This window comes from Acomys russatus, chromosome 11 (genome assembly GCF_903995435.1).
Source record: "Acomys russatus chromosome 11, mAcoRus1.1, whole genome shotgun sequence".
Lineage (NCBI taxonomy): Eukaryota > Metazoa > Chordata > Mammalia > Rodentia > Muridae > Acomys > Acomys russatus.
This window is the reverse complement of record NC_067147.1, coordinates 12,479,307-12,503,702: the sequence shown is the minus strand read 5'-3', so window position 1 is coordinate 12,503,702 and position 24,396 is coordinate 12,479,307. Positions and strand designations below refer to the sequence as shown.

Below are 24,396 nucleotides of genomic sequence, written 5' to 3'. Positions count from 1 at the left end.
GTTAACCCAACAGCAGTTAAGAAAGCTATCTCGTTATCTGAAAAAGAAATATTTACTCAAGCCCTACCTCACACCATTTGCCAAGTTCCAGCTGACTTTAAAAATGCAATAAGGCAAAAAGGGAAAGCAGAGAAACTGTAAACAAATGTGTACCTCTCTCTAAGTAAGAGTATAACTGTGGGACACACTACAGCTCCCACAGCAAGGTTTCTGTTTTTGTTTCTTTCTTTCTTTCTTTCTTTTGGGAAGAGGTACAAGCCTTTGATCCCAGTACTTGTCAGTTCAAAGCCAGCCTGGTCTACAGAGTGAGTTCCAGGACAGCCAGGGCTACATAGAGAAACTCTGTCTTGAAAACAAACTAACAAACAAAAGAATATAGTTATTAATAAATTAAGTAGCAAAAAAAGATTAATAATGTTGAGATTTAAATTTTATAACTAGAGAACAAAAAAAAAAATCATTAAAAAAAAAAAAAAAACACTCATCCCTAATCAGAAATGGTTAAATATAGTTTATATACAAGGTGGACCTGGGAGCAGTTGGAAGTGAATATGTTTAAAATACAGTGCATTAAAATATCAAAGAAATAATAAAATATTATTTTTAAAATTTATGTAAACTTTTAAAGGTTTATTATTTTTATTTATATGTATGTATATCTGTGTGGGTGAACTACACATGCATGCAGTGCCACAGGAAGCCAGAAGAGTGCGCTGGAATTCTTGGAGGAAAGGTCACAGGTGGTTATGAGCTGGGAACAGAACTGTGCATGCTCTTAACACCACTGACTAGTCTCTCCAACCCTCCATGTAAAACTCTAATGTTTAAAAAAAAAAAAAAAAAAGAAATAAAAGTTTAACTTAACTAACAATCACAAATTAAATTAGCATGTACCATTTCTGCATATCTAGTTGCTATCGTTCTGAATTTTAATGGCAGAAGTGTAAAAAGTAGGGCTGAGCAAGGTGGTGCACGTCTTTAGTCCTAGCACTTAGGAGGCAGCTGGATCTCTAAATTTGGGGCCATATCACGCTCTAGGCCAGTCAAAACTACATATTAAGTCTGTCTCAAAAGAAGTGTAGAAGCAGACAGTATCCAGTAAATGTAAAAAGAAAATCAACTGGGATGGTGGTCTTTAAAAAAAATTTAGCAACACAGATTAAAAGCCTATCGTTTTTCATATTTTTTAAGCCACCAATTCACTCCTCTGACTTCAACCAAGAGATTAAATCAATACAAGTAAGTACTTTACTTAATCAGAGACTGTTTTGCTGAACACTGGCCACAATCTAATTCATTAATAAGAACTGAATGAATGTACAAAAGATTTAAGACAAGGTATTATACAGGCTTTATATAACTTCAAGTATATATATAATCTTAAGTTTATATATATATATTATATAAATTCTCAAGTTTCTATATAATCTTAAGAAAAGCTACAAAACTACTCATATAGAATGAAGCCTGGCCGGGCATGGTGGCACTCAGGAGGTAGAGGCAGGCAGATCTCTGTGAGTTCGAGGCCAGCCTGATTTACAAAGAGAGTCCAGGATAGGCAAGGCTACACCGAGAAACCCTGTCTCAAAAAAGGAAAAACAGTGACACCTAAGGTAGAGCAAATAAAATGTTAACACAGCTCACAAATAGAAAAGCATGCAAAAGTTACATGCACATCTATCAGCCAGTGTGAAGGATTCATGGGCATCAGTAGAGGGTAAATTTTCATTTAATTTAGACTTTCCTTTGTATTTCCCAATGATGCTGTAATTTTAGTGAGTTAATGAGAAAGTTATTCACAGTATTGGAGATAGAGAAACAAATCACAAGCCAGAAATACAAAAGAATGACTGCCAAGCACAAAGGACTCAAGAAACACACTCCCCAGAAAAACATGAAAAAAGAACATGGAAAATACATAAACATTCAAGAAAATCTACCTAAACTTGGTGAAAAAGAACGCAGTTATTCTCCCTTGTACCCACCAGCTCCTGCAGGAGGAAACGCCACACAGCCCAGAACATGAGCCCCCTCTCCCTGCCCACCAGTAGTCACAGCTTTCAGTCCAGGAGATGCAGGGCCCAGCGCTTCTCACCTTGCCACCAGACACTCAGCTACACAGCCTCCTCTTTCCACCCAAACAAGGGGCAAGCGTTCTCCCCTGGGCACCTACCACTGGGGTACAGCCCTGAGAGCTGAGAGCTCTTTCTGCCTCAGCTTCTGGAATGAGGACTCTACCTTGGGAGAGAATCAAGGACTGCCTACCACCCCTGCTCCCCAGCACACTCAGCTCCTTAACCAAGAGTGTCAATCAGAAATGCACAGTTAGAGCCCTGGAGAAGAAGCAAGACCTAAAAGAACTTGCTCCATCTACAAGAACTCCATGCAAAAGGCACTTCAAAAGCAGCAACCGGGAAGAGTGGACAGAGTGTAGCCTGAGGTCAAGCTGAGAGCTGACTAGCTTGATAGACTGAAACAGAGGACAGAGCTCTCCTGGAGTCAGAATAAATTTCAAAGGCTGATCTCAGAACTCTCTCTTCAAAGGACCCCAAGCTGAATCAGATTTAACTACACAACAGTTTACTACCGCACAACACTACTGAAAGCACTACAACAAACAGCTGGGCACAATCAGAAGAAAAGTACCCACAAGAGCCCTACCCACACACGCCATCCCACAGTGACTGTGGCAGCCACGCCTTCCCTCCCTGAGCAGCAGCACCAGAGGGCTGCTCAGTCCTCAGAGGACAACAGGGAACAAACTTCACTGATGTAATGAAATTGTTCTCAAAACAAAAATTTTTTTTAAAACTGGGTGGGAATGAGGGTACAGTACCCACAACTATTATGTCACAATATATAAAACATGCAGTTTTCAAGAAAAAAAATGAGACTTGTGAAGAAAACAGTCAGTTACAAGGGCACCCCAGTAAGATTAACAAAGGACTGTATGAGATGTGACTATACATGGAATGATCCCATTAAGTCTATATGTTAATGCGTTTCCAGACATATGAACATACATGTACAATGAAAGAGAAGTCTTGAAGGATATATTCCAAAAGTAATTTCATTCTTTAAGTAACAGAAACAAAGACTAAATGCTGGTCCCCAAGACCAGCTCCAGGAACAGCGAAGAAGAGAGAAGAGAGATGCATCCAAAGTAGGAAGGGTTGAGCGGCTGGTGAACAGCTGGTTAAGGGAAACCAACTACTGGTTGGACAACTAGCTAGAGGAACTGGTTGTTGAGGAATGGCTGAGGAATGGAGGAAAAAGAGAGATTTGGGGACTCAGGCATATGCGGTACAAGCTGAAGGTCTTAAAACCCAGGAGAACTTTTCTTCTGGCTGTCTGGCTGTCTCTGTCTTGCTTGCTGTCTGATTCCTTGCTTGTTGTCACCCATCTTTCTATCAATCTTCTTACTTGCTGTTCCTCATCTTTTGCTGTTCCCCATCTCACTCTAGCTTACTCTCTCATGTCTATTACTTGCTTGCCCTTTCTCCTTGGGCCAACTCCATTATTTTATTGAAATGAAGTTCAATTTTTTTCTATTACAGATTATATCATGAATTTTTTTTTCATCTTTTACAATCACTAGGGCATTCAAAAATCAACAGAGTAACAAGGAAATACAAAAACTTCTGTAACCTACAACAAAACATATAACAAAAATCAATTTTCAAGCAATGGTCAGCATAACCTGATCATTATTTTTAATACAGGGAAAGTTTATTCATAAATTTCCCCAGGCTAAAGCCAATGTGTTTACAAGACTGTCATAGCAACATAACATAAATAGTCTCTAAAAACTTGACCTACTTCCAGTCCCAGAGCAACAGGTATGCTATCCAAGCCTAAGCTAACTGTCAAAGGGTCCTCTATTGTAAACTATCTGTAAAGCATGACATTGCAAGCCCACCTTCTATTGCTCTCAAAGCAGATTCTAAGGAAGCGTTTCTACAGGTAACAGTATCTAGTTAGGTCCTGTTATGTCAAGTCTCAACTTTCTTTCATGCAGTTTCTGCTTGGGTGCTCACAGTCAGAGCAAAAAACTCATTGTCTTAAGCCTTTGGCCAGATGCCCTCCTTCAACATTCTCTCTGGGAAAAAGTTTTCCCAGTATGATTTTCCTTAGAGCTAAGAAATAAAGAGAAAAAACAGTTTTAGGAGAAATAGCAAATTTCTAAATAATATTACACCTGGACCATGCATAATATTTAGGGGCAGTGGTAATCAGCTGGAGATCTTTGGAACTTTGTCAAGCAAATCCTCTATGACTTATCCTCATGTCTGTGACAACTAAGCTCATCAAAAAACATTCCCAAGATCATGCTAAGTGAATCTAACTAATAAATATGCTGCTGTATCAACCACATCCTAAGACAAAAATATTAACAGACGTGGAAGGAAAAGCATACTTGTTTATCGTCAATAAAAAGTGATTTTAAGTGGCAAGAACAGATAAGCAATTTAACATCTGGAGTAGTCTTGAACCCAGTTTCACACACAGTCCTACCTTTTGCAAGGCGAATGCAGCGCACAGCTTAAATACATAGATGCTACAAGAAATGGTAGGGTAAATTAAAATCTGCACAGACGTACTTCAGTCAATCAATCCTAACCAAACTTAAAAGCCTTCCACAGATGCAATTAATGTATTCCTTGCCAGCTCACATAATTAACCAGCTTTCAGAACTGGGTTCCCAAATAGCCCTAGGCAAAAATGGGTATTTTTCCAACCATACATTACTAACCCTCAACAGTATACAGAATAGAAAGGTAGCTAGATAAGAAGAAATGCAGCACCTTCTCCTAGTTTCTGTTCACTACCCCATGTGTACCATACGCCCACCAAATCTGAGCACTCTACAGTAATGAATGGCCAGCTGCACCAAAAGCATCCTCCATGGCAGGATATAGCAGCAAGGAGAGCGGGGAGTAAAAAGCAATGCCTAATACAGTTCACTCACTTTTTTAATGAAGATTTCTGTGACAGCCTAGAATTTGGTTCAGGGCTCATTAACTTTAACTCCCTCTATGTTCAGCTTAAATTCCTGCCTCCTAGCCAGTGCCTGCCCAAGACTAATCAAGGAGGGTGGGAACTGGTAACTGACAGTCATATAAAAGCCCCCTGATGCCAAGATGCCTCAATAGATCAAACATAGCACACTGGGTCAAATGCCCGTAATTTCTGCCATGCTGTGTATTTTTCCTAACTACTCTGAAATGATTAGGGAAAAAATACAGAAGTTGTTTTTGTTTGTCCCAGAAAAATAAAGAAACTAAGAAGTAACATCAAAATAGGAATCGGCCAGTTCAGACTAGTCACAACCAGAGTGGATAACCATTCAGCTTTCCTGAGCCTAAGGATGCACAACTAACTATTGGATGTGAAATGAAAAACACACCTTGCTTCTTCCAACTGCTTTTCTCTTGCTTTCCTCTTTGCCTTCTTTCCTTGAGTATTGGCCAGGCGGGCTCGAGCCTCAGAAAGCATCTCAAGTTCATCTGCAAAAATAAAGACAAGAAAAAGTAAGCTCCTCCCCAACATGAGCAGCCAGACATACCTAGTGCTTACAGTGACAGAAGCACAAATGCACTCGCTGTTGGTACAGGGTATAGAACATTTGTGACATCAGAGAAGGTCAGGCTATAAATCATCCCATCACTAACTTGCTAGCTATGTAAGCCTGACCCCATACTTACCTCTGTCAATAAGAATTTACCTTTAAAATCAGAGTAAGAATTTCTACTTCAGAGATGCTAAAAAGAGCTAAGAAGAGCCAGGCAGTGGTGGCGCACGCCTTTAATGTCAGCACTTGGGAGGCAGAGGCAGGTGGATCACTGTGAGTTTGAGGCCAGCCTGGTCTACAAAGCAAGTCCAAGACAGCTAAGGCTGCACAGAGAAACCATGTCTGAAAAAAAAAGAAAGAAAGAAAGAAAGAGGAAAATAAAGGGGATTAAGCAGTTACTTCTGTAATAAAAAAAGGGCAGACACATTTGGGGAGATATTTAGAATATTAACCACTGACAGAACTGGGATTGTAAAAAGTCAAGAGTTCGAGAAGAAACTGAGAAGAAAGTAGTAAGGAATGCCCACATCGTCTAGTTACCCAGGAAACACTCAAGAGTCTGTCCACTCACCCTCATCCATATCAATTGGATCAGGCCGAGCTGGTTTAGTTTCTGGGTTGGGATCTATCTCTCCAGGTTTAAGTTTTCGGGGATCATCTGTTGTTTCCTCTTCATTGTCTCTTTGAGCAGTTTTGTCCCTTGGAGGAAAAAAAAAGCCGAATGAGTTTGTCATAGTATCATGTCAATTTGTCTTAGAATTACCAAGGGTCCTAGCTCTGCCACTTTTTTTTCCCCAAAAATACCAACAAATGAACATTATGTAAAATAGCATCTTTACAACTGTGAATAAAATGGCATTAAAAATCTCTCATTTCAGTGTTTCCACTTATGATGAAACAGATAGCCCTCACATACTGCAGAACATTCAGAGAAATGAAGACACTGCTGGAGCAGAAGGCACTGGCGACAGGTGGCCTTTATGTGCTCTCTCATGCACTCATTTTTCTAAGATGACTGTAACTCACTTACTTTGTAAATCATCCTTTTAAAGGGGAAACAGAAGACATAATTTTGCTCAGCCATGTGACATTTGGAATACAGAATTCAATGGCTTTAGTTTCTCTGGCTTTAGTCACAGTCAAAATTAAGCTGGAAACGCCTTTAAGTCTGTTCAGCACGTTGACATACACACAGTCTTCAAGATGCTCTAAGTCTACTCACAGGAGGAATTCATAGTGCTCCAAGCACTGGGCTGCTGTTCTTCCTATGATTGGAGCAATGGTCCTCCACTGCGTTGGCATCAGCTTGGCCAAATGTAAGAGTTTTTCCTCCTCTTCTCTGGACCATTCGGTCTTTTTAATACTTGGGTCCAGCCATTCATACCTATTAAAGACAACATTTCAAACATTAGCCAGTTACCAAGAATAAATCTCCAGCTTACACATTAGATTTGCTGTCTAAAATCACATACTCTCATCCTTCAATCCCTATTCCTTCTGATGAGAGAATACTCACTGTGAAGTTAAACTTACTCATCTTTTCCTCTTCACATTAGTATATTTTATTAAGATTACTAATACTTAGAAACCTAATTTGACTGAAATGAAATCATGACTTCTTTTTCAGCTAGTACTTATTTTTATTTGTTCTTAACTTTCTCTTTTGTTTTTGCCATTGCTGTCTGAGATAGGGTTTCTCTCTGTGTAGCCCCAGCTATCCCAGAACTTGCTAAGCAGACCAGGCTGGCCTTGAGCACAAAGATCTGTCTGCTTGTGTCTTCTGTGCTGGGACTAAAGGCTTCCAGCACCACACCCAGCGCTTGTTCTTAACTTTTCTGGAGGCTCCAAAATTATCTACAAAGAACAGCACTTTGTATTTTTTATATTACAATTTCACTGCTCTGTCTTAGGTTTTGAGTTCCATGACATCTTCACTTTCTTCTTTTAGCATCTGGTTTAAACCCACTAAACATTTCAGCACTCTAAGTGCGCTTTCATCTGCTGTACTTTTAAATTTAAAGTAAAACTACTATGGCATCCTCCATCTTCTAATGGCTGCCCAATCCACCTTGTCTATTAGGTATCTAGCTAGGTGAGAGTCTGTCCGCACTTCTCAGTCCTCACACTACTGGGGCTCAAGCTGGGCTGAAGTGAATGACTTAAGGCGGCTACAGCCTGAGGGCTACCCTCCTTCGGCTCTGCACCTGATACTTTCCACCATCATACAATCCAAAACGAAGTTCCTCACAGAACATGGGCTACAGCTGAGACCTATTCATTCACCCTAAGAACACAAGCTCATATCAAGCACCGTGTTATTTATCAGGTGATTCCATACGTAGACTGTTGGTATCTGCTTCATCTTTGTGTGGCATACATGCAATATTGCAACCTACTACTAGGAAACTAATCACTGTGACCTGGCCTAGAAAAAGCGGCATTTATTTCTTTGGGAAAGTAAGTCCTAAACAAACAATTCAAAGACTTTTAGAACACAACTCATCCAATGAGCTGAGGCCCAGTAATCTCCTATAAGATTTTTGTATTTTGTCTCACAAGGCACTCTCAAATACACTGACTCACTTAAACAGGGCTTCACAACTGATCAGTTTCTCACAATGCTAAATTGTGAGAAAAAGGCAGAGTAGAGGGGAGGAAAACCTGTTTTCTTAAGAACACATAAGAAACAAGTGACAAATGAATCTAAAAGCCCACCTCTCTCCATACTTCCCTCTGTGTCACAATCAGGACCACGCTGTTTTCCACTTACTCACTGGTACATACCATCTGGCTTTGCATTGCTTTGCTGATTTCCTATGCAGCAATGAGGCAATCCTAGACCACTGGTTTTTGCCATATTTCATTACTGCTGCTTTCAGAATTTCATCCTAAAAGAGTCGCCAAAGAGAATACATTTAGTTACAAGCCTCCAAATGAGAAAAGACAAAATTTTATTTAGCCCTGTAGAGTTCCTACAGAGATACACAATCATTTTTTTTAATGGGGAGGGGCATGAAAATGTCATTAACAGTTAATGATAAGTAGCATAAAAGAATCAGAAGGAGGTGACTAGAGAGGCAGCTCAGTGTTCAAGGGCATGTACTGCTCCTTGCAGACCTGAGTTCAATTTCCAATATGCACATCAGGCAGCTTACACGTAACTCCAGCTCCAGGGAAATCCAAAGCCTCTAGCCGCTGGCGGCCCCTGTGCTCATGTGTGCATATCCATATACAGACATGTAATTTTAAAAATAAATCTCTTTTTAAAAAACAGAAAAAAAGCAAAAAACAAAAAACCCAAAGGACATCTTACCTGTCTCTCAACAAACTAGAGGTGGGAAAAGTCAATGTTGAAAATACTACTTTATGACATACAAAAATTATTCACCAGTATGTACTTGCCATTCTCTTCACAAAGGTAAAGTTCACATACATTTATATATTTATATTTTTAAAAAGTTTTCTGAGTATCTATCTTGAACCAGGTCTTGGGTAGTCCAGAAAAGAGAATCAAAGATGACCTCTGCAGGCCTCAAGAAGCAAGCTGAGACTCTGGTTCAACATCACGTTTCCTCTCCAGCACCCTACCCATCATGATAGCCCAGGAGGCACAGCTCCCTCTACCTCATCAGTCATCACCCTGACTGCTCCAATCACCAAAGCACACCCAACCCCCAACAACCTGCCAGGTGAACGCACAGACCCCAGAGAGCATAGAGCCGTAAAGGAATGCATTTAAGCACTTTAACTTGGGTTTCTTACAAAAACGAACATGAACTGCATGCCTTGTGCCTGAGCCTCTTCACTCCATCTTCTCTCCCATTACCAGCTGGCAGAGTGCCCACTAGTATGCTTCAAGTCCTGGGTTAGCGTCCCAGGTAGTAATCCCAGCAGTAGATGCAGAAGGATCACAAGTTCAAGTTCACCCTCATCTACATAGCAAGTTCTAAGCCAATCTGGGCTACATGAGACCGTGTAACTAACACACACACACACTCTCTCTCTCTCTCACTCTCTCTCTCTGCAGTTTGACTACTGCAGAGCTACATGAGACCCTGTAAAACTCTCTCTCTCTCTCTCTCTCTCTCTCTCTCTCTCTCTCTCTGTCGTTTGACTACTGCAGAATGATCTGCTGTTACTTGATTTTTTTATTTCTGCTCCTCCCTCAGGTCTCCTCTAATTTAAACAACCTCCGTGCCTCCATTTGCAACTTTGATGAAGTTTTTCTATACTTCAACACATCTTCAACCAAGTATATACGGCAGGCAACTATGCTACAAGACTCATTCACAAACACCACCAAACAACCGGCTTCATACTAAGTTCTAAAATACCAAAGCCTGGTCCTCCTGCATCTGTGGTCTGATGTGGGCAACAGCAACTTGTTTTTACCTAGGGCTTACTAATGTCCCCAGCTGTGTTCACAATATTCCAAACTGGTAATGCCGCAATAAGTATATAATGTTACTTGTTTTATGAAAATGAGTAAACTGAGGCCTTGAGAAATTAAGCTCAGCTGGAACCACACAGAAAGTGCTTGTAAAAACAAAAGGCACGCTATAGCAAATGAAAGCGGGTGGTACAAAACCACTAAACAACTAACTCTCAACAGGATGGTTAAGGGACTCCAAGAAGTGTTCTCAGCTAAGTTCGGAGTACCGTCAGAAAGATGCCAAGCAATTTAGAAAGATATCTCAAGAAGAGGCACAAGACACAAAGGTATTCATACATTCATTTAATCAAAGGCACGGGAACTTAATTTGTTTTACTTCCTTTCTTCTCTGGTTCCCCTCACCCGTGGCATGATCTACTTCATTTCTGCAAGCAACAACCACCACCATACGTAGTAGTTTATCCTAACTATTCTATTGCGGCAAAGAGCGGCGTGACTGGCAGGTAAGAGAAAGGACCTTGGGATCTGCAAAGCAGACCGATTACGCCGGGGCATCAGATAAGCAGAGAGGTGCAGACGTAAACGCGCCGCCTGCCCCGCTGTAAGGAAGTCAAGGGAAAACAAAGTTGGGGCCACAGCGACTTCTACCAGAGGGAAGCTCTTTGTACGAGCAGAGAAAGGAAGGGGCTGAAGAGAAACTGCGCTTCCGCGAAGGTCCCGTCTCGGCCGCCCCGGGGTCCCTGGAGAGAGTGACGGAGCGCGTCCCTAGCCGAACAAGTAAGTGTTCGTGGGCCTAGCACATAACAGGCGGGGAGCGCCGGGCGACGGGTCGCAACCTCGGCCCCGAGGTGCGCAGGTAACCCGAGCCCGCACCCACGCATGGCAATTGGTTCCCAGGGTCCGGTCCCCGACGCAGACCCTGCGGGGCAGCCACGGCTCCCGGACCTCCCCCGCGCGTGCGCACACGCTACCGGACCCGGCGGAGGGCAGCGGACGGCGGGAAAAGCTGCCTCACCTCGGTATTCCTCCACACGCCCCCTTTGATCATAATCCGAGGCATCTTGGCGGCGGAGAGTCCCGGCAAGCGGCCGAGAGGAGCTTCGAGAAAGTAGTAACGGCGCTCCGGTCACGGGACGCAAAGAGGCCACTTCCTCCGAGAGCGACCTTCTCCTTTGAAGAGATCTGCGCAGGCGCGACGGGGGAACGGGGGGAGGGGGGGGATGAGACAGCCCGGTAAATCTCGCGAGATCTTAGTGACCGAAGGGAGAAGACGCGGCCTGTTTGGAACCTTAAGACTGACAGAAAATCATCAAACCGCGGGGGCCAAAGCGCCCGACGTCGCGCGCAGGTCCGAGACAGGTTGGAAGAAAACAAAACTCTCGCGAGATGCCAGAGGTGGAACACGGCCGTGAGCGCAGTGACGGGATTGGTCCTGCCGTCACGCTGGGGGCGGCACGGGGGAAATGTCAGGGGTGTGGCGTTCCGCACCCGAGTCGTTCACGAAGGGAAAATTGTTAAGTTTATTTAACCGAGAGCGGTGTTGGCCGCCTCAGCGACGCACAGAGTCCTCAGGGAAATGCAATGGTGTGATCTGTTCTCATCTGGAAAATACAACCAGCGGGGCCGAAGATGCTGTACGGATTCGGTGACATCATAAATCTAACCCGAGTGACATGACTGCTCTTTCGAAGTGTTCTTTATCCTTCCTAGAAGGGCCACGCAAACTTCACCTCAACCCCCCCGAGGAGTTCAGAAGATGTCCTAGAAACCCGAGAAACTCGGCCGCCAAGGAAAATGTCACTCCAGCGGTTCTCACTCATCACTCCCTGTTGGGTCTCTGCAGACCAGGCTCTCGGTCAGCGGCGGGAGTCTTGCCCCTGTAGTCCTGTGTCGTCATCTGAAGAGTGGAACTAAGGACACACGTGTTCATAACGCTGAGGACAGCTGCGGTTCAACAAAAACTCGGTGAGGTGGAAGTCGTTCAACTCTCTGCCGTCTCCTCTGCCTGTTTCCCACGCAGATTTTATTCCGTGCTCTGGTTTGGTGGTGGTGGTGGTGGTTGTGTTTCTGTCTGCCTCTTCTGGAAGACATGACGCGCTTTCTGATTTGCTTTTTGTTATCTTTTTTCCCTTGAAATAGGAAATTGTATCAATAAAATATCACTGTTTTCTGTTGAAAGGGAGATGGTGTACTGTTATGCAGAACACATGCATTTAGTCACATGCAATCTCATTTCACTCTTAGCTCTCTTGTCAACTGGCAGTTTGACAGGTGAAAAGCCATTTTCTGCCTCTGGAACTTTCTGCAATGCTCTCGGGTCAAGATGTGCAACCCTTACCTCCTGCCCACTCGGGCAACATCACTTAGATATGGTTCTCACAGCACACACACACACAGGCATGCGCTCATGTATGCACCAGTGGGTTGACCAGATCAAAGCAAAGCTATAGACACTGCCTTGGGAATTTTAACACTGGGATCCAAAAGAGATCAGTCTTTCTGCTGGCTGGTGAATCTCTAACCTACCAATTGTGTGGCACCTACCAGCTGTTTATTACCTATGTTTTCAACTGTGGAGGCCAAGGTGAGAAGAAATAACATCACAGATACAGTGAAAAGATCAAAACACAAACTCTGAAGACTTGGAAGTAGGTCCTGGCCACAACATGGTCCCTGGATCCAGAACATTCCCAAGTCAAAGCTGTATTCCCCTTTTGAATGTAGCCATTGGAGTTAGGTTTCCAATATTTATAAGTAAGAGTCCTAATAAGCACACAGATGAACCAGCCCTCTACCAGAGCCCTTTCTCAGAGTATATTCCAAAGGTTTATGACAGTGGCTTCTGCCACTCAGGACCACCTCTACACCATCGGTCATCTTTATGATAACGTGAAAAGGGTGTGTCTTCCTTAAGACATGTTCCTTAACATGTCACCTGCTAGAAAATTGTCACAAAAGATTGGTGTTTTGGGAACAGGACACTTCTGCCACCGATTTAGTTCTACCACCTCTGAGGTATGAGTCAGATGCACCGACCTTGCCCCTTTTATTATGTGACTTGGGCTTCCGAGTGACACGAGTGCCCCTCTGAGCACAGCAGCCCTGTCAACGGTCCTTGCACACCTTTGAATACGTAGACTGTGTGTCCTCTCAAACTTCAGTAGATGGAAAGTCTGGAACCTCTGAGGTCAGAGCCCCACATCCAGAAAGAACAGTACATAAATCTGCCATCCTCAACTGTGTCACTGCAGCCTCAGTCAGAAGGAGATCCCCAAAAAAGACTGCCTCCAGCGCAGGGACTGCAACCGCCAAGCAGCTGGACTATCGTCACTGTGAACCGTCCGCAAAGCAAATGGCCACTTCTAAAAAGAGGCTTAAAGAGAAAGGATCCACATCTTCTCCATTCCTCAAATGTCCTTCAGTAAAAAAAAAATCAGTTGTATGGAAGACTCCATAAATATATGTTTCATAATGACTTCGTTTTTTTAAAAAACCCACCCATATTCCCCATTCGAACTTGTAAGATGAGGAAATCTGTTTCTCCCTGTTGTGAGTTGAAATACATCTCCAAATAGATACATTCATCTCCTAACCTCCAGTACCTGTATGTGTGAACTCACTTGGAAATACTGTCTTCGCAGATGTGATCAAGTTAAGATTGAGACCGTACTGGTGTGGAGCACATGCAACCAGTGTCCTCATGAGAAAAGTGACATGCACTTCTGATTCCCACCCCATTCGCCACATTTCCTCTTACTACACTGATGTTATCTCCTGCTTTAATTCTTGGGGGGAAAAAAAAACCCATGCCTGGATTCCTGTCTATCTAACTGGCCTATGGCGTAGGGGATCACCAGCTTAGTTAGGCTCCAGAACACTTACATACCCAAAGAGATTCATTGGAATGACGATTGCAGCTACTGTAGCTGCCACAGTTAACCACTGCCTCTGCTACAGCAGCCTTAACTCCCGTCTAGCCAAACTATAGCAACTGTAAATTTCTATTTTCAAAATAAACATATTTTAAATGGTGTTTGATAACTGCCTTAACCCTTCTGCGGTTTTCAACACTGTGACGGCTATTCTTGGTGTCAACTTGACTCTAGCTGGAATGAGCTACAACCCAGAAATGGAGGGCACACCTGTGAGAGATTTTCTGCTTGGTTGGAAGTAAGTGAATCCGCTTCTAGTCCAGAGCTTTGATGTAGGAAGACACACACCTTTGATCCAGATCTTGAGGTGGGAAAGACTCAAAACCTTTAATCTGGGCCACACCTTCTGCTGGAAGCCTATATAAGGACACAGAAGAAGGAAGCTTTTGCTCTTTGCCTGCTTGCCCTCGCCTTGCTAGCACAGCCATTCCTTTACTTGCATTGGAGCCTACTTCTGAGACATCACCAGAAATTTGTCTGGTGAATTAACATCTGGTGGTTTGGGACAATAGCCATACAGAGACATACAATGGATACATGTCATAGGTAAGTTGGCCTGGCTTTTTGTCACCAAGAGATTGCTGTAGATGGACCTGTCTTCTGCCTCCATAAATGCTCCACACACTTGACTGTATACATGTATAAATTTATCAGGGAAGCAGATTCCTAGAATTGTAATTGCTGTGGTTTTGCCAAGCACCTGCCAGTGTCCCAGTGCACATACTGATTGACCTCAGAAGACAAGATGCAAAATATCACTTGACAGAACATTACAGCACGGCTGGTGCTCCGGCATCACAGTGTCTCCTGATGTCTGTGAGAGTTCCTGGGCTAGTGAGCTCTATTTGATAACCAGAATATGTCTAGAGTGTGATCACCCTCCACTTCCAGCCTGGGATAGTCTAATAAGTGTGTTGCTCTGTTTCCTACCTTTCTAGCAAAGCAAATAGCACCCTGTTGATCAAATTATGGATCTGGGACTGGGGTTATAGTTTCTCTGTGGAGCATTTGCATAGCACACATGATGTCTTAGATTAATAGGAACATACACATATTTCTTTAATGAAACCATTGAACTCAATCTGATGGTTCAGAGGGGACAGTTTACAGTGCCACCTTTGTGGAGCAAGGAATTCTCATTAAGAACCCCTGAACCAAAGCAAACAGGAGTCTGAGAGCCTGCCAGCAGTAGCTCATAGACATACTGAAAGTTATTCAATTCACAGCACCAAGAATCAAAAAACAGGATAAGTGGGGGTCCACACATCAAGGAAAATCTACTGCAAGTACAGAATACCTACCAAGGCCTTGGCTATACAAGCTGGGCCATAGACTACAGGAGGACTGCAACTGTTCAAGCTGAAGGCACCGCCAGGTACCTGCTGACAGAAGGCCCTGGCAAGGAGGCACAGCCTCTCACCCAGGAGCTTTCGTGTGTAGTGTTAGAGAGTTGACTCTCACTGTCATCTGTCTGTCTATCTTCAGTGATACAGGAGGAAAGGAGATTGTTATATATAGGACAGGAGTTTTTAGCCCCTTGTGATTTTTTTAAGTTACTTTCCTCTCTCTCCATTCCCCTCTCTTTATCTCTTTCTCTTCTTTCATGGAGGATGGAAATCAGCTGTGGGCATTGGTTCTACCATGTGAGCCCAGGGATGGCACTCTGACCCTCAGGCTTTGTGGTGGGGTCAAATTACCCACTGAGCCATTCCACTGGCCCCTAGCTTTCTTTCCCCCAATGGGACGGCCTCTGGACAATACTTTCATGTGTCATCTGTTATGGGTTGAATTGTGTCTCCCTTATTTAAAAAAAAAAAAAAGACACATTGGATCCTAACCCTAGTACCTCAAAATGTGACTGTATTAGAATCTCACAATGTGACCTTATTTTGGAATAAGGTCACTACAGATATAGTTAAAATGGGGTCATATTGAGCAAGGAGGTCCTTAATCTAAAGCAATAGACGTCTTTCTTAAAAAAAAAAAAAAAAAAAAACAGGCAAGAGACACTAAGGGGAAGAACCACATGTAATAACAGAGACATATTGAAATGCTACCTCTACAAGCTGAGGACACCCAAGCATTGTGGGTAGACCCCTGATGCTGGAAGAGGTGAGGAAGTACACACTTAGAGACTGTTGGTGATTGTCTACTTTCAAAAACAGAACAGTCCAAAGGGAGGAAATTGCATTTTGGCTCATGACTTCAGAAGTTCAGTCTGTAGACACTTGTGTCTGGGCCTGTGGCAAAGCAGAACATTATGCATGGAGTGCATAGTAGAGCAAAGCTGATCATTGCATGGAGCCAGAAGTGAGATGGGAAAGGAAGCTAGGCACAAGTATAGCCTTCAAAGACAGGTCCCAATGACCTACCTACCACCTCCAACTAGGACCCACCTCCTAATGGCTCCACCACCTCCCAATAGCCCACTGAGCTATGAACTCATCCAGGGATTACATCTCCCGATGACATTAGTTTTCACATTCTAGTCATCTCCCAATGCCATTGCTTTGAGGACTGAGTCTTTAATGCATGAGCTCTTGCAGAGACATTTTGGACCACACCATCTCCCTGTGGAGCTCCCAGCCCTATTGATACCGTGGCTTTGGATGTCTAGCATCTGAGACCCTGAGACTATCAACTCTTGCGGTTGTAAGCCACCCAGTTTGAAGTTCTTTGTTATGACAGCCCTTGGAAACCAATGTCACCCAAGTCACACTTCTTCTTAGGAAGCACAAGGTTGAACTTGAGAAAGTGCCTAAAAAGTAGAGAATGAGCTAGTTTACATTGTAAGAAAGGGAGGTTAAGACAGAACTAAGCCGGGCGTGGTGGCACGCGCCTTTAATCCCAGCACTCGGGAGGCAGAGGCAGGCGGATCGCTGTGAGTTCGAGGCCAGACTGGTCTACAAAGTGAGTCCAGGATGACCAAGGCTACACAGAGGAAACCCTGTCTCAAAAAACCAAAAAGAAAAAAAAAAAAAAGACAGAACTAAATAAGCATATGTTGGGTCCTAACAGCATTGAGAAATAAAGGGGCTGGAGGATCTGGAGTGCCAACCAAGGTAGAATGCAGTTTGAAGTGAGGCAGGCAGGAAGATGAGGAGCAGAAACCACGGAAACAGCAAAGAAGCCTCAGGGCTGAAGAGGAACCAGGGCAAGGGATGACCCAAAGCCACAGGATAAGACTTGGATAGTCTCTGTGCTGAGTGCACAGGCAAAGAACATGTGCTGGGGAATAGCTCTGAGAACTGCTTTGTTTATTTGAGGGAGGGGTTATTTATGCCCCAGGGGAGGTGCCTAAAGTCTCTGGGGCTAGGTTTGTGTGGCCCTGTAAAATTGGCCAGGGTAAGGGTGTTGTTATTGTTGTTGTTTTGTTGTTGTTGTTGTCGTCATTGTTTTGTTGTTGTTGGAAGATACTTCATCTGCATCTGCAGGGGTTGTAGGATGGGGGAGGGGGAGCAGTATGAGGTCTAACAAGGAGTGACTCCTGCTAACTGTGGGGTAGTAAATTCTTACTAGGATTGATGGTGGGCGCTCACTTTATGGTGCCAGGCTGGGAGAAGGGAGGGAGCCAAGTCCTGCCATCCTCATCTGAGGAAATGGGGTTGAAATCCTCCTCAACTCTTCTCCGTAATCCCAGGCCATTATGATCCCACAACTCTATAGCCTTAAAATGATCTTTATTTTTGGCCATGATTTGAACACACTTGTAAATATGCATGTGGGACCAAATTCCCAAGACATTTTATTTGCCTGTGATCTGGGGCACCCTGGAAAATGTCTGAAATACAGTACCTGCTTAATAATTCTTACTCATTTTTGTTTTAAAAGATTAGAAATATGCCAGACTCCAAATTAGAGGATAATTTTGGTTTGTTTACCACATTTGCTAGATAGAAGCCATTTCCCGAGGAAGCTGCAAGGCTGGTGACAGCTGTGATGAAACCAGCCCAGTTCTGTGTACTCCTGCACATAAGAACACATATCAAGAAGCCCTTGAGAGTAAATACGCACACAAGCGCTGTCCAGCTGCCTCTGCAAGGCTGAGCAAGCCCCGCTGTCTTACCTTGTAGGGTTCAGATCACACTGCAAGGTGGGGCCGCTTCAGAAGCAGGGCTTTGTTTCTCTTGTCTCCACACTCCACAGTCAGGAGCTTCCTTCCCTGTTAACTGGATGAAAGGCAGTTTGGGACCAGCTGTGGGCACCCTCCCTGAAGTCAGACTGAATTGTGATAGGTTCTGGCAGTGAATGTCTCTAGTCCATCTCCGAACCTCAGTACCTAGATCGTCACTAGAGAAGCCCACTTCTAACATTTAGCTTGTTCTTTAATGAATCACCAATGTTACTAATTAGTTAAGACTTGATTGATTGATACCTGTGACTGTTTCCTGACACACCAGTTGACCATCCTGGAAGCCTGTTTCTAGGATACTCCCAGCATTAACATGCAAAAGTAAGGATGCTGAAGTATTTCAAAGTAGACGACAGACTTTTTATCTCTCAGGTACAAAATAGTACAGAAATATATGTTCATGTAGTGAGAGATGGCTTTGTGAAGTAGGGACACAGCATACCCCCTAAAATTGATATTCTTGACCTAGGCTAGGATCTGCTGGGAAATAACTCCCCCAAATCCCAGAACTTGGAAGACAGGGGTAAGAAGATTGTAGCTTCAAGGCCAGCTTAGGCTACAAAGGAGTTTACCGTCTGGAAACAAGTAAGCAAATACCCCCAAAACAAACAAAAACAAAATAAACAAACCCAAAATACCCTACCACTTCCTGGACAATCAGGAACATCAGGAATGAGATACAGCTCACTCGCCAATGCTGGGGGTTGCACCCAAGGTCTCATATGTGCTAGGCCAACCCTCTACCAGATACATCCCTTCCTTTAGCCTATTTTGGCTTTGTTTTGTTTTTTGTTGTTGTTGTTGTTGTTGTTGTTTTGGGTTTTTTTTTGTTTGTTTGGTTGGTTGGTTTGGTTTTGGTTTTTTGAGACAAGGTCTCTCTGTGTTAGCCTTGGCTGTCCTGGAGTCACTTTTGTAGACCAGCCTGGCCTCGAACTCACAGCGATCCGCCTGCCTCTGCCTCCCGAGTGCTGGGATTACAGGCATGCGCCACCACGCCCGGCTTTGTTTCATTTTTCGGAAGGGGGGAATGATTGCCAGCTGACTGGTGTGTATATCTGAGTTCAAGACAGGCCTTCCCTAGGTAGGCAGGGTGGTGACACCTTTAGTCTAGCACTTGGGAAGCAGACGCAGGTACTGTCTTTGAGTTCAAGGCCAGCCTGGTCTACATAGTCAGTTCCAGGCCAGCTGGAGGTAAATATGAGGCCCTGTCTCAAAAATAAAAAGCCATGACAAACAAACAAGGATGCCTGCCCTAAAGGGTGAGTAGAATTTGGAATCAGCATAGTCACGGTATATTTGTTAATCTGTCAGGCCTCGTACTTAACACAGACCTCAAGAGCCATGCTCAGCTCAGCCTCTGTCTCAGCTTCATTTCCTTTCATGTTATCTCTGGGTATGAGGAAGTCTCACCAGCAGTCTGTCTTATCCATGGCCCTGCTCTGAGTTATTCGCAGGCTGTAAGGTGTAAGCTACATGGGAATGCTTGTGAGTGGACGTCTGCGCTTATCAAGCAGGTGTCAGGAGCCCGTACCACCTCCTTTGACCTTTGCAGATGTGCTTAGGCCAAAAGTAGCAAACACCAACCAGCAAACCCCACTCCTTCTCTGGGCCTGTTTCTGTAACAGAGAAATGTTGGGTGAGGTATCACTTGTCTTATAGAACGGCAATAATGTGAATGATGAGGCAGGAGGATTGCAACAGTGAGGTTAGTCTTGGGCTACAGTTGTGAGGATGCCTGATCTTGGTCCTTACAGCTCAGCGGGAGTTGCGCAAGTTTGAAAAGGGGAGAAAAAGCAAGACTAAAACGAGCTGTGGAGAGAACTGTCCAGCAGAGGGCGCAAGAAACTGAGGGTGAAACGCACTGGGCTTTTCAGTTCTCAGCAAAGGACTCTTGAAGCTCCTTTAGGGAAGAGGATGGCAGAGGGGGAGTAGTTTATCTGAGGACCCCTGTGGTAAAGAAATGTGTAGATGTGACCACACCAGCTATGGCAATCAAATGACCTCTGGTCCATGCCACAGTCTTTACTTTTCTCTCCACCCAAGCCCCAGTATGTCCATCATTTGGTTCTGGGGCCTCATCACAGACACTAACGCTAGCGCTTGGGCTCAGCCCCTATGAAGAAGGAATTTTGAGGTTCTGGGGAATTGTAACCTGTGTTCCTTACCACCACTACCCCCGCCCTGCTTTTTCTAGTAATAGAATCCGTCTGCCATAGAGTAAGGGTGCCTAATGGAAGGCAAAGCTGCCCATTCTTTTTTTGGATCAAAGCCAAGCTTTTCTCAAACAACCCCCTGGCCCTGCAGGGAGCATGTGACTTAAAGTCCTCCTGAGCTGTAAGGATGGATACCAACCAGGCCTGCTCTGGAACAAGTTCCTCACCCAGCCACAGAGACCACACATCTTAGCTTCCTTTTGTTTCATAAACCAGGGAGGTCTTCAGAGAATACACACTGGTGCTTAGATAGAGTACATGTTACCTTCTGCTAACGTGCAGCATCCTTCACAGTGACAGCCCGGTGTCTGCCCGAATCCCTCCTGGACAACAAGCTCATTTCCTTGCGAGATGCCTGCTCCTTTCTTGAGCCTTCCCTACTCAAATCCTGTGCTCATCCCATCCCTTAGAGTCATCCAGTGTCCATCACCCCGAACCTTCTGCCCAGTGGACTGGGTCTGGGTTTGGAAAATATACCTGATCACAATCACATGATAGGTTTCTCTACTATTTGAAAACAGTCACACAACAGGGACATATGCTCAACCATGTTCATAGCTGCTTTATACATAATAGCCAGAACATGGAAACAGCCTAAGTGTCCCTCAGTAGAAGAATGGACTAAGAAACTGTGGTATATTTACACTATGGAATACTACTCAGCTATTAAAAACAAGGAATTTCCGAAATTTGTGGACAAATGGATTGATCTAGAAATTATCATAATGAGTGAGTTCACCCAGAAGCAAAAAGAGACAAACGGTATATACTCACTTATATCAAAACACTAGTCCAAGGCATACATCCCATGAAAAACTTTACTTACCAAGAAAGTGGGTCAGAGGAGAGGACCTCCTATTGAGACTTTAGGCGAGAGTAGCATGGAAGAATGGGGAAATAGTAGGACCCACAGGGTCCTGGAAACCTACAAGAAAAACTTTATGACAGGCAGATCTGGGTCCTGGGGTCCTCCTCAAACTAAGGCACCAGCCAAGGAGAATATAGGCAGTAAACTTCAAACCCCTACCAAGACCTAGCCGACGAACATGATATTCTCCACCATTGAGTGGAGAGTGAGATCTGACTCTCACACGAACCCTGGTGCCCCTTTTCTGACCACGTCCCCTGTATGGGGAGGCCTGGCAGCACTCAGAGGAAGGATAGCAAGTTACCAAGAAGAGACTCGATATTCCAAGAGCATATATAGGGGGAGGAGGTCTCCCTCAATCACAGACATAGGGGAGGGGAGAAGGGGGGAAGCAGGAGGGAGGGAAGAATGTGAGGAAACAGGGGAAGGGCTAACAATCGAGATGTAATATGAATAAATTAATTTTTAAAAATGTAAAAAAAGAAAAGAAAAGAAAACAGTCACACTGTCGGTAAACCCAGCTATCTAAGAGACTGAGGCAGGAGGATGGGAAGTTCAAGACTAGTCTGGGTATTTTACCAAGGCTACATCTCAAAAGGAAAAAAAAAAGTTAAAGAGCTGGGAATGGGGGTGTGAAATGGCTCAGCAGGCAGAGGCGATTGCTGCATGTGGGGTGTGTGTATGTGTGTGTGTGTGTGTGCGCGCGCGCACACACACACCTGCAGTCCAGCACTCCTACTAGGATACAGGAGGTGGGGACAGGACGATCCCCTGAAGCTGCCGGGCTGGCCAGCCTTCCTTCTGCTGCAATGCCGAAAACAAGAGAGACTCTGCCTCAGCAATGGAGGAGCACAGAGCTGACACCACAAGTTCTCTGACTTCCACATGAATGCTGCACTGCTGTACAGGCCACAGCATGAGCTATTGTAGTTGTGCTCTTGGTTTTGAATGATGCCCTTATTAGGCAAGCAAAAGTAGAAGAATAGATAGCACGTAGCAGGTAGAGAGGCACAGCGTCCAACAGTGATCGCTGAGAGGGTATCATCAAATCAGAAGCTCACAAACAGGCAACAGAAGTCCCCTGGCAAAGTCCCACTGAAGCAGCCAGCTGGAGCTCTGGCTGAGAGCGTCTGAGACAGCGGAGAGTGAGGCCCAGGGAAATCACACATAGCAATGGAACAGAAACATCACAGCAGGCACTTACAAACACTTACAAACCCAGCAGAAATGGCTGGGACACGGAAAAGTAGACATGCTCAAGTTTCTGAGGATTTCCAGGCAGTGCAGAATATTTTACCCTTGGGTGAACTTCTGTCTCTGTGTTCTCGGTATATGCATTTTAATATTATAGCATCAACAATAGTAACTTCTATTGGAAACAGTTTGCCTTCCAGCTGTTCTCAAGGGCATGGTAATCTTCACTCTTGGGTTTTCCTTCGCCCGTTATAAAGCGGGGGCGCATCCTGTCCCCAGACAAGGGGTCTTGGAAGACATTTGACATGAATATGCTGGACTGTGGGACAGGAGCGCCTTCCTCATTCTCAGAACCCACCTTTAATAAATTCAAGATGGACACGTCAATTTGGCAATATATTACAGCACCTCCAAGCAAGCCCTCCCACGCGTGCGCTCCCTCTCTCTCTCTCTCTCTCTCTCTCTCTCTCTCTCTCTCTCACACACACACACACACACACACACACACACACACACACAAAACAAACACAATCATTTTTAAAACAGAGCACATCCTTAGCATATGTAAGGCTCTGGATCCCATCCCCAACGCTAGAAAATAAGAGAAAAGAAAAACCATGTATGCCTTCATACTTGCTCAAGTTAATAACTAAATTTAAAAATAAACTTTTTACAAAACTTCTAGCTGCCTTGCTGCTTAGAATGAACCCAATGGTCTGGAGCTGCAGCAACAATTTCATATTTTCCATTGGCTCATTAAAACACACACACACACACACACACACACACACACACACACACACACATGAAAGCATAGTTTTTTAAGGTTGACATGTATTTATTTACATGCATGCACATATGTGCAGGTTGGAGAATAACATACAAGAGTCATTTCCTTCCGCCATGTGGGATCCTGGGAAGTCAGCACAATCAGCTTGGCAGCTGACTAAATCAGTGGTTCTCAGCTGGGGCGAGATCTCTTTGGGGCTCGCATCCCAGACATCCTGCATATCAGAGATTACACTATAATTCATAGCAGCAGCAACATGACAATGAAGAAGTAGCAATGATGTCATGGGTGGGGGTCCCCACAGCATGGGGGACTGTATTAAAGGGGTGCAGCATGAGGAAGGTGGAGAACCACTGCTGCACATGCTAAGCAGGCACTCCATTGCTCAGCTGCATCCCCTGCCCGAGGCATCCCTGCTTAACTTCTGCTACCCTAGAACCACCTGGGGTTTCTTAAAAAATCTTTATTCCCTGAACTGGAAGTAGCAAGACAGGAGACAACAGTCTTTCCGGTGCTTTGAAAGTTGGATGGAGATGTTGAATTTGCAACCAGTTTTCAGCACAAAGGAAAATCCTGACTTAAATCACCGTAATAATGAACCAGGGCACAATAAGGCTTTTGGGTTGTGTTTGTTTGTTTGTTTGTTTTGTTTTTGTTTGTTTTGTTTTGTTTGTTTTTAGAGACAGTGATTCTCTCTGTAGCCCTAGCTGTCCTGGAACTTGCTCGGTACCCCAGACTGGCCTTGAACTCACAGAAATCCGCCTGCTTTTGTCACTTGTGCCTGCTTCTGGGATTAAAGCGATGTGCCACTACCTCCTGACCAACAGGAGGTTGAAAGGTGGTCACAGCGTCCCGCGATGTGGCGCGGGGCGTCCCTCTCTCTAGCCGCGTGTCCCCGCCTCCTCCCTAGACCTGAGCCAGGAGAGTGGAGCGCCTTCTCCCGGCCCTCCCGCCACTCCTGGCTGCAGCCCTAAAGGTCGCCAGGGCTAGAACGAGCTGGAGTCCGCGCCAGGTGGTGGGTCCACCCGAGAAAGGAGCATGGAGGAACTCGGACAGGTCCGAGAAGATTGCTCCAGCCGTGCAATGAGATCGCGGGGAGGAGGCGGGGCCGGGAGCGTGGAGTCGGTCCTCAGCTCGCAGCCTCGACGGGCGTCCTGCAAGGCGTCCCGGGCTCGCCCGCGGGGTCCTGTCGTACAGGGAGCTCTACAACCAGGTGAGTGCCGGCCCGGCGAGGCCCCGGCACAGGTGTAGTGCGAACTGTTCCAGGCCACCTTCCTCACGGTTCCAGGTCTCCCCTGCCAG

At 44.7% G+C, this 24,396-nt stretch overlaps 1 protein-coding gene across 2 annotated transcripts in view; it reads right to left on the bottom strand.

Moving 5' to 3' along the window:
* Cdc5l (cell division cycle 5 like) overlaps positions 1–11,166 on the bottom strand; it is a 39,111-nt gene extending 27,945 nt beyond the window's left edge. For both annotated transcript variants that reach the window (XM_051152913.1, XM_051152912.1), the window contains exons 1-5: positions 10,981–11,166; positions 8,357–8,460; positions 6,795–6,956; positions 6,144–6,271; positions 5,408–5,507 (exon numbers count right to left, since the gene is read on the bottom strand). In XM_051152913.1, coding sequence (XP_051008870.1) covers positions 5,408–5,507; positions 6,144–6,271; positions 6,795–6,956; positions 8,357–8,460; positions 10,981–11,025 — 539 coding nt within the window. In that variant the 5' untranslated portion in view covers positions 11,026–11,166. The remainder of the gene's footprint in view (positions 1–5,407; positions 5,508–6,143; positions 6,272–6,794; positions 6,957–8,356; positions 8,461–10,980) is intronic.
* Between the last annotated feature and the right edge of the window lie 13,230 nt (positions 11,167–24,396).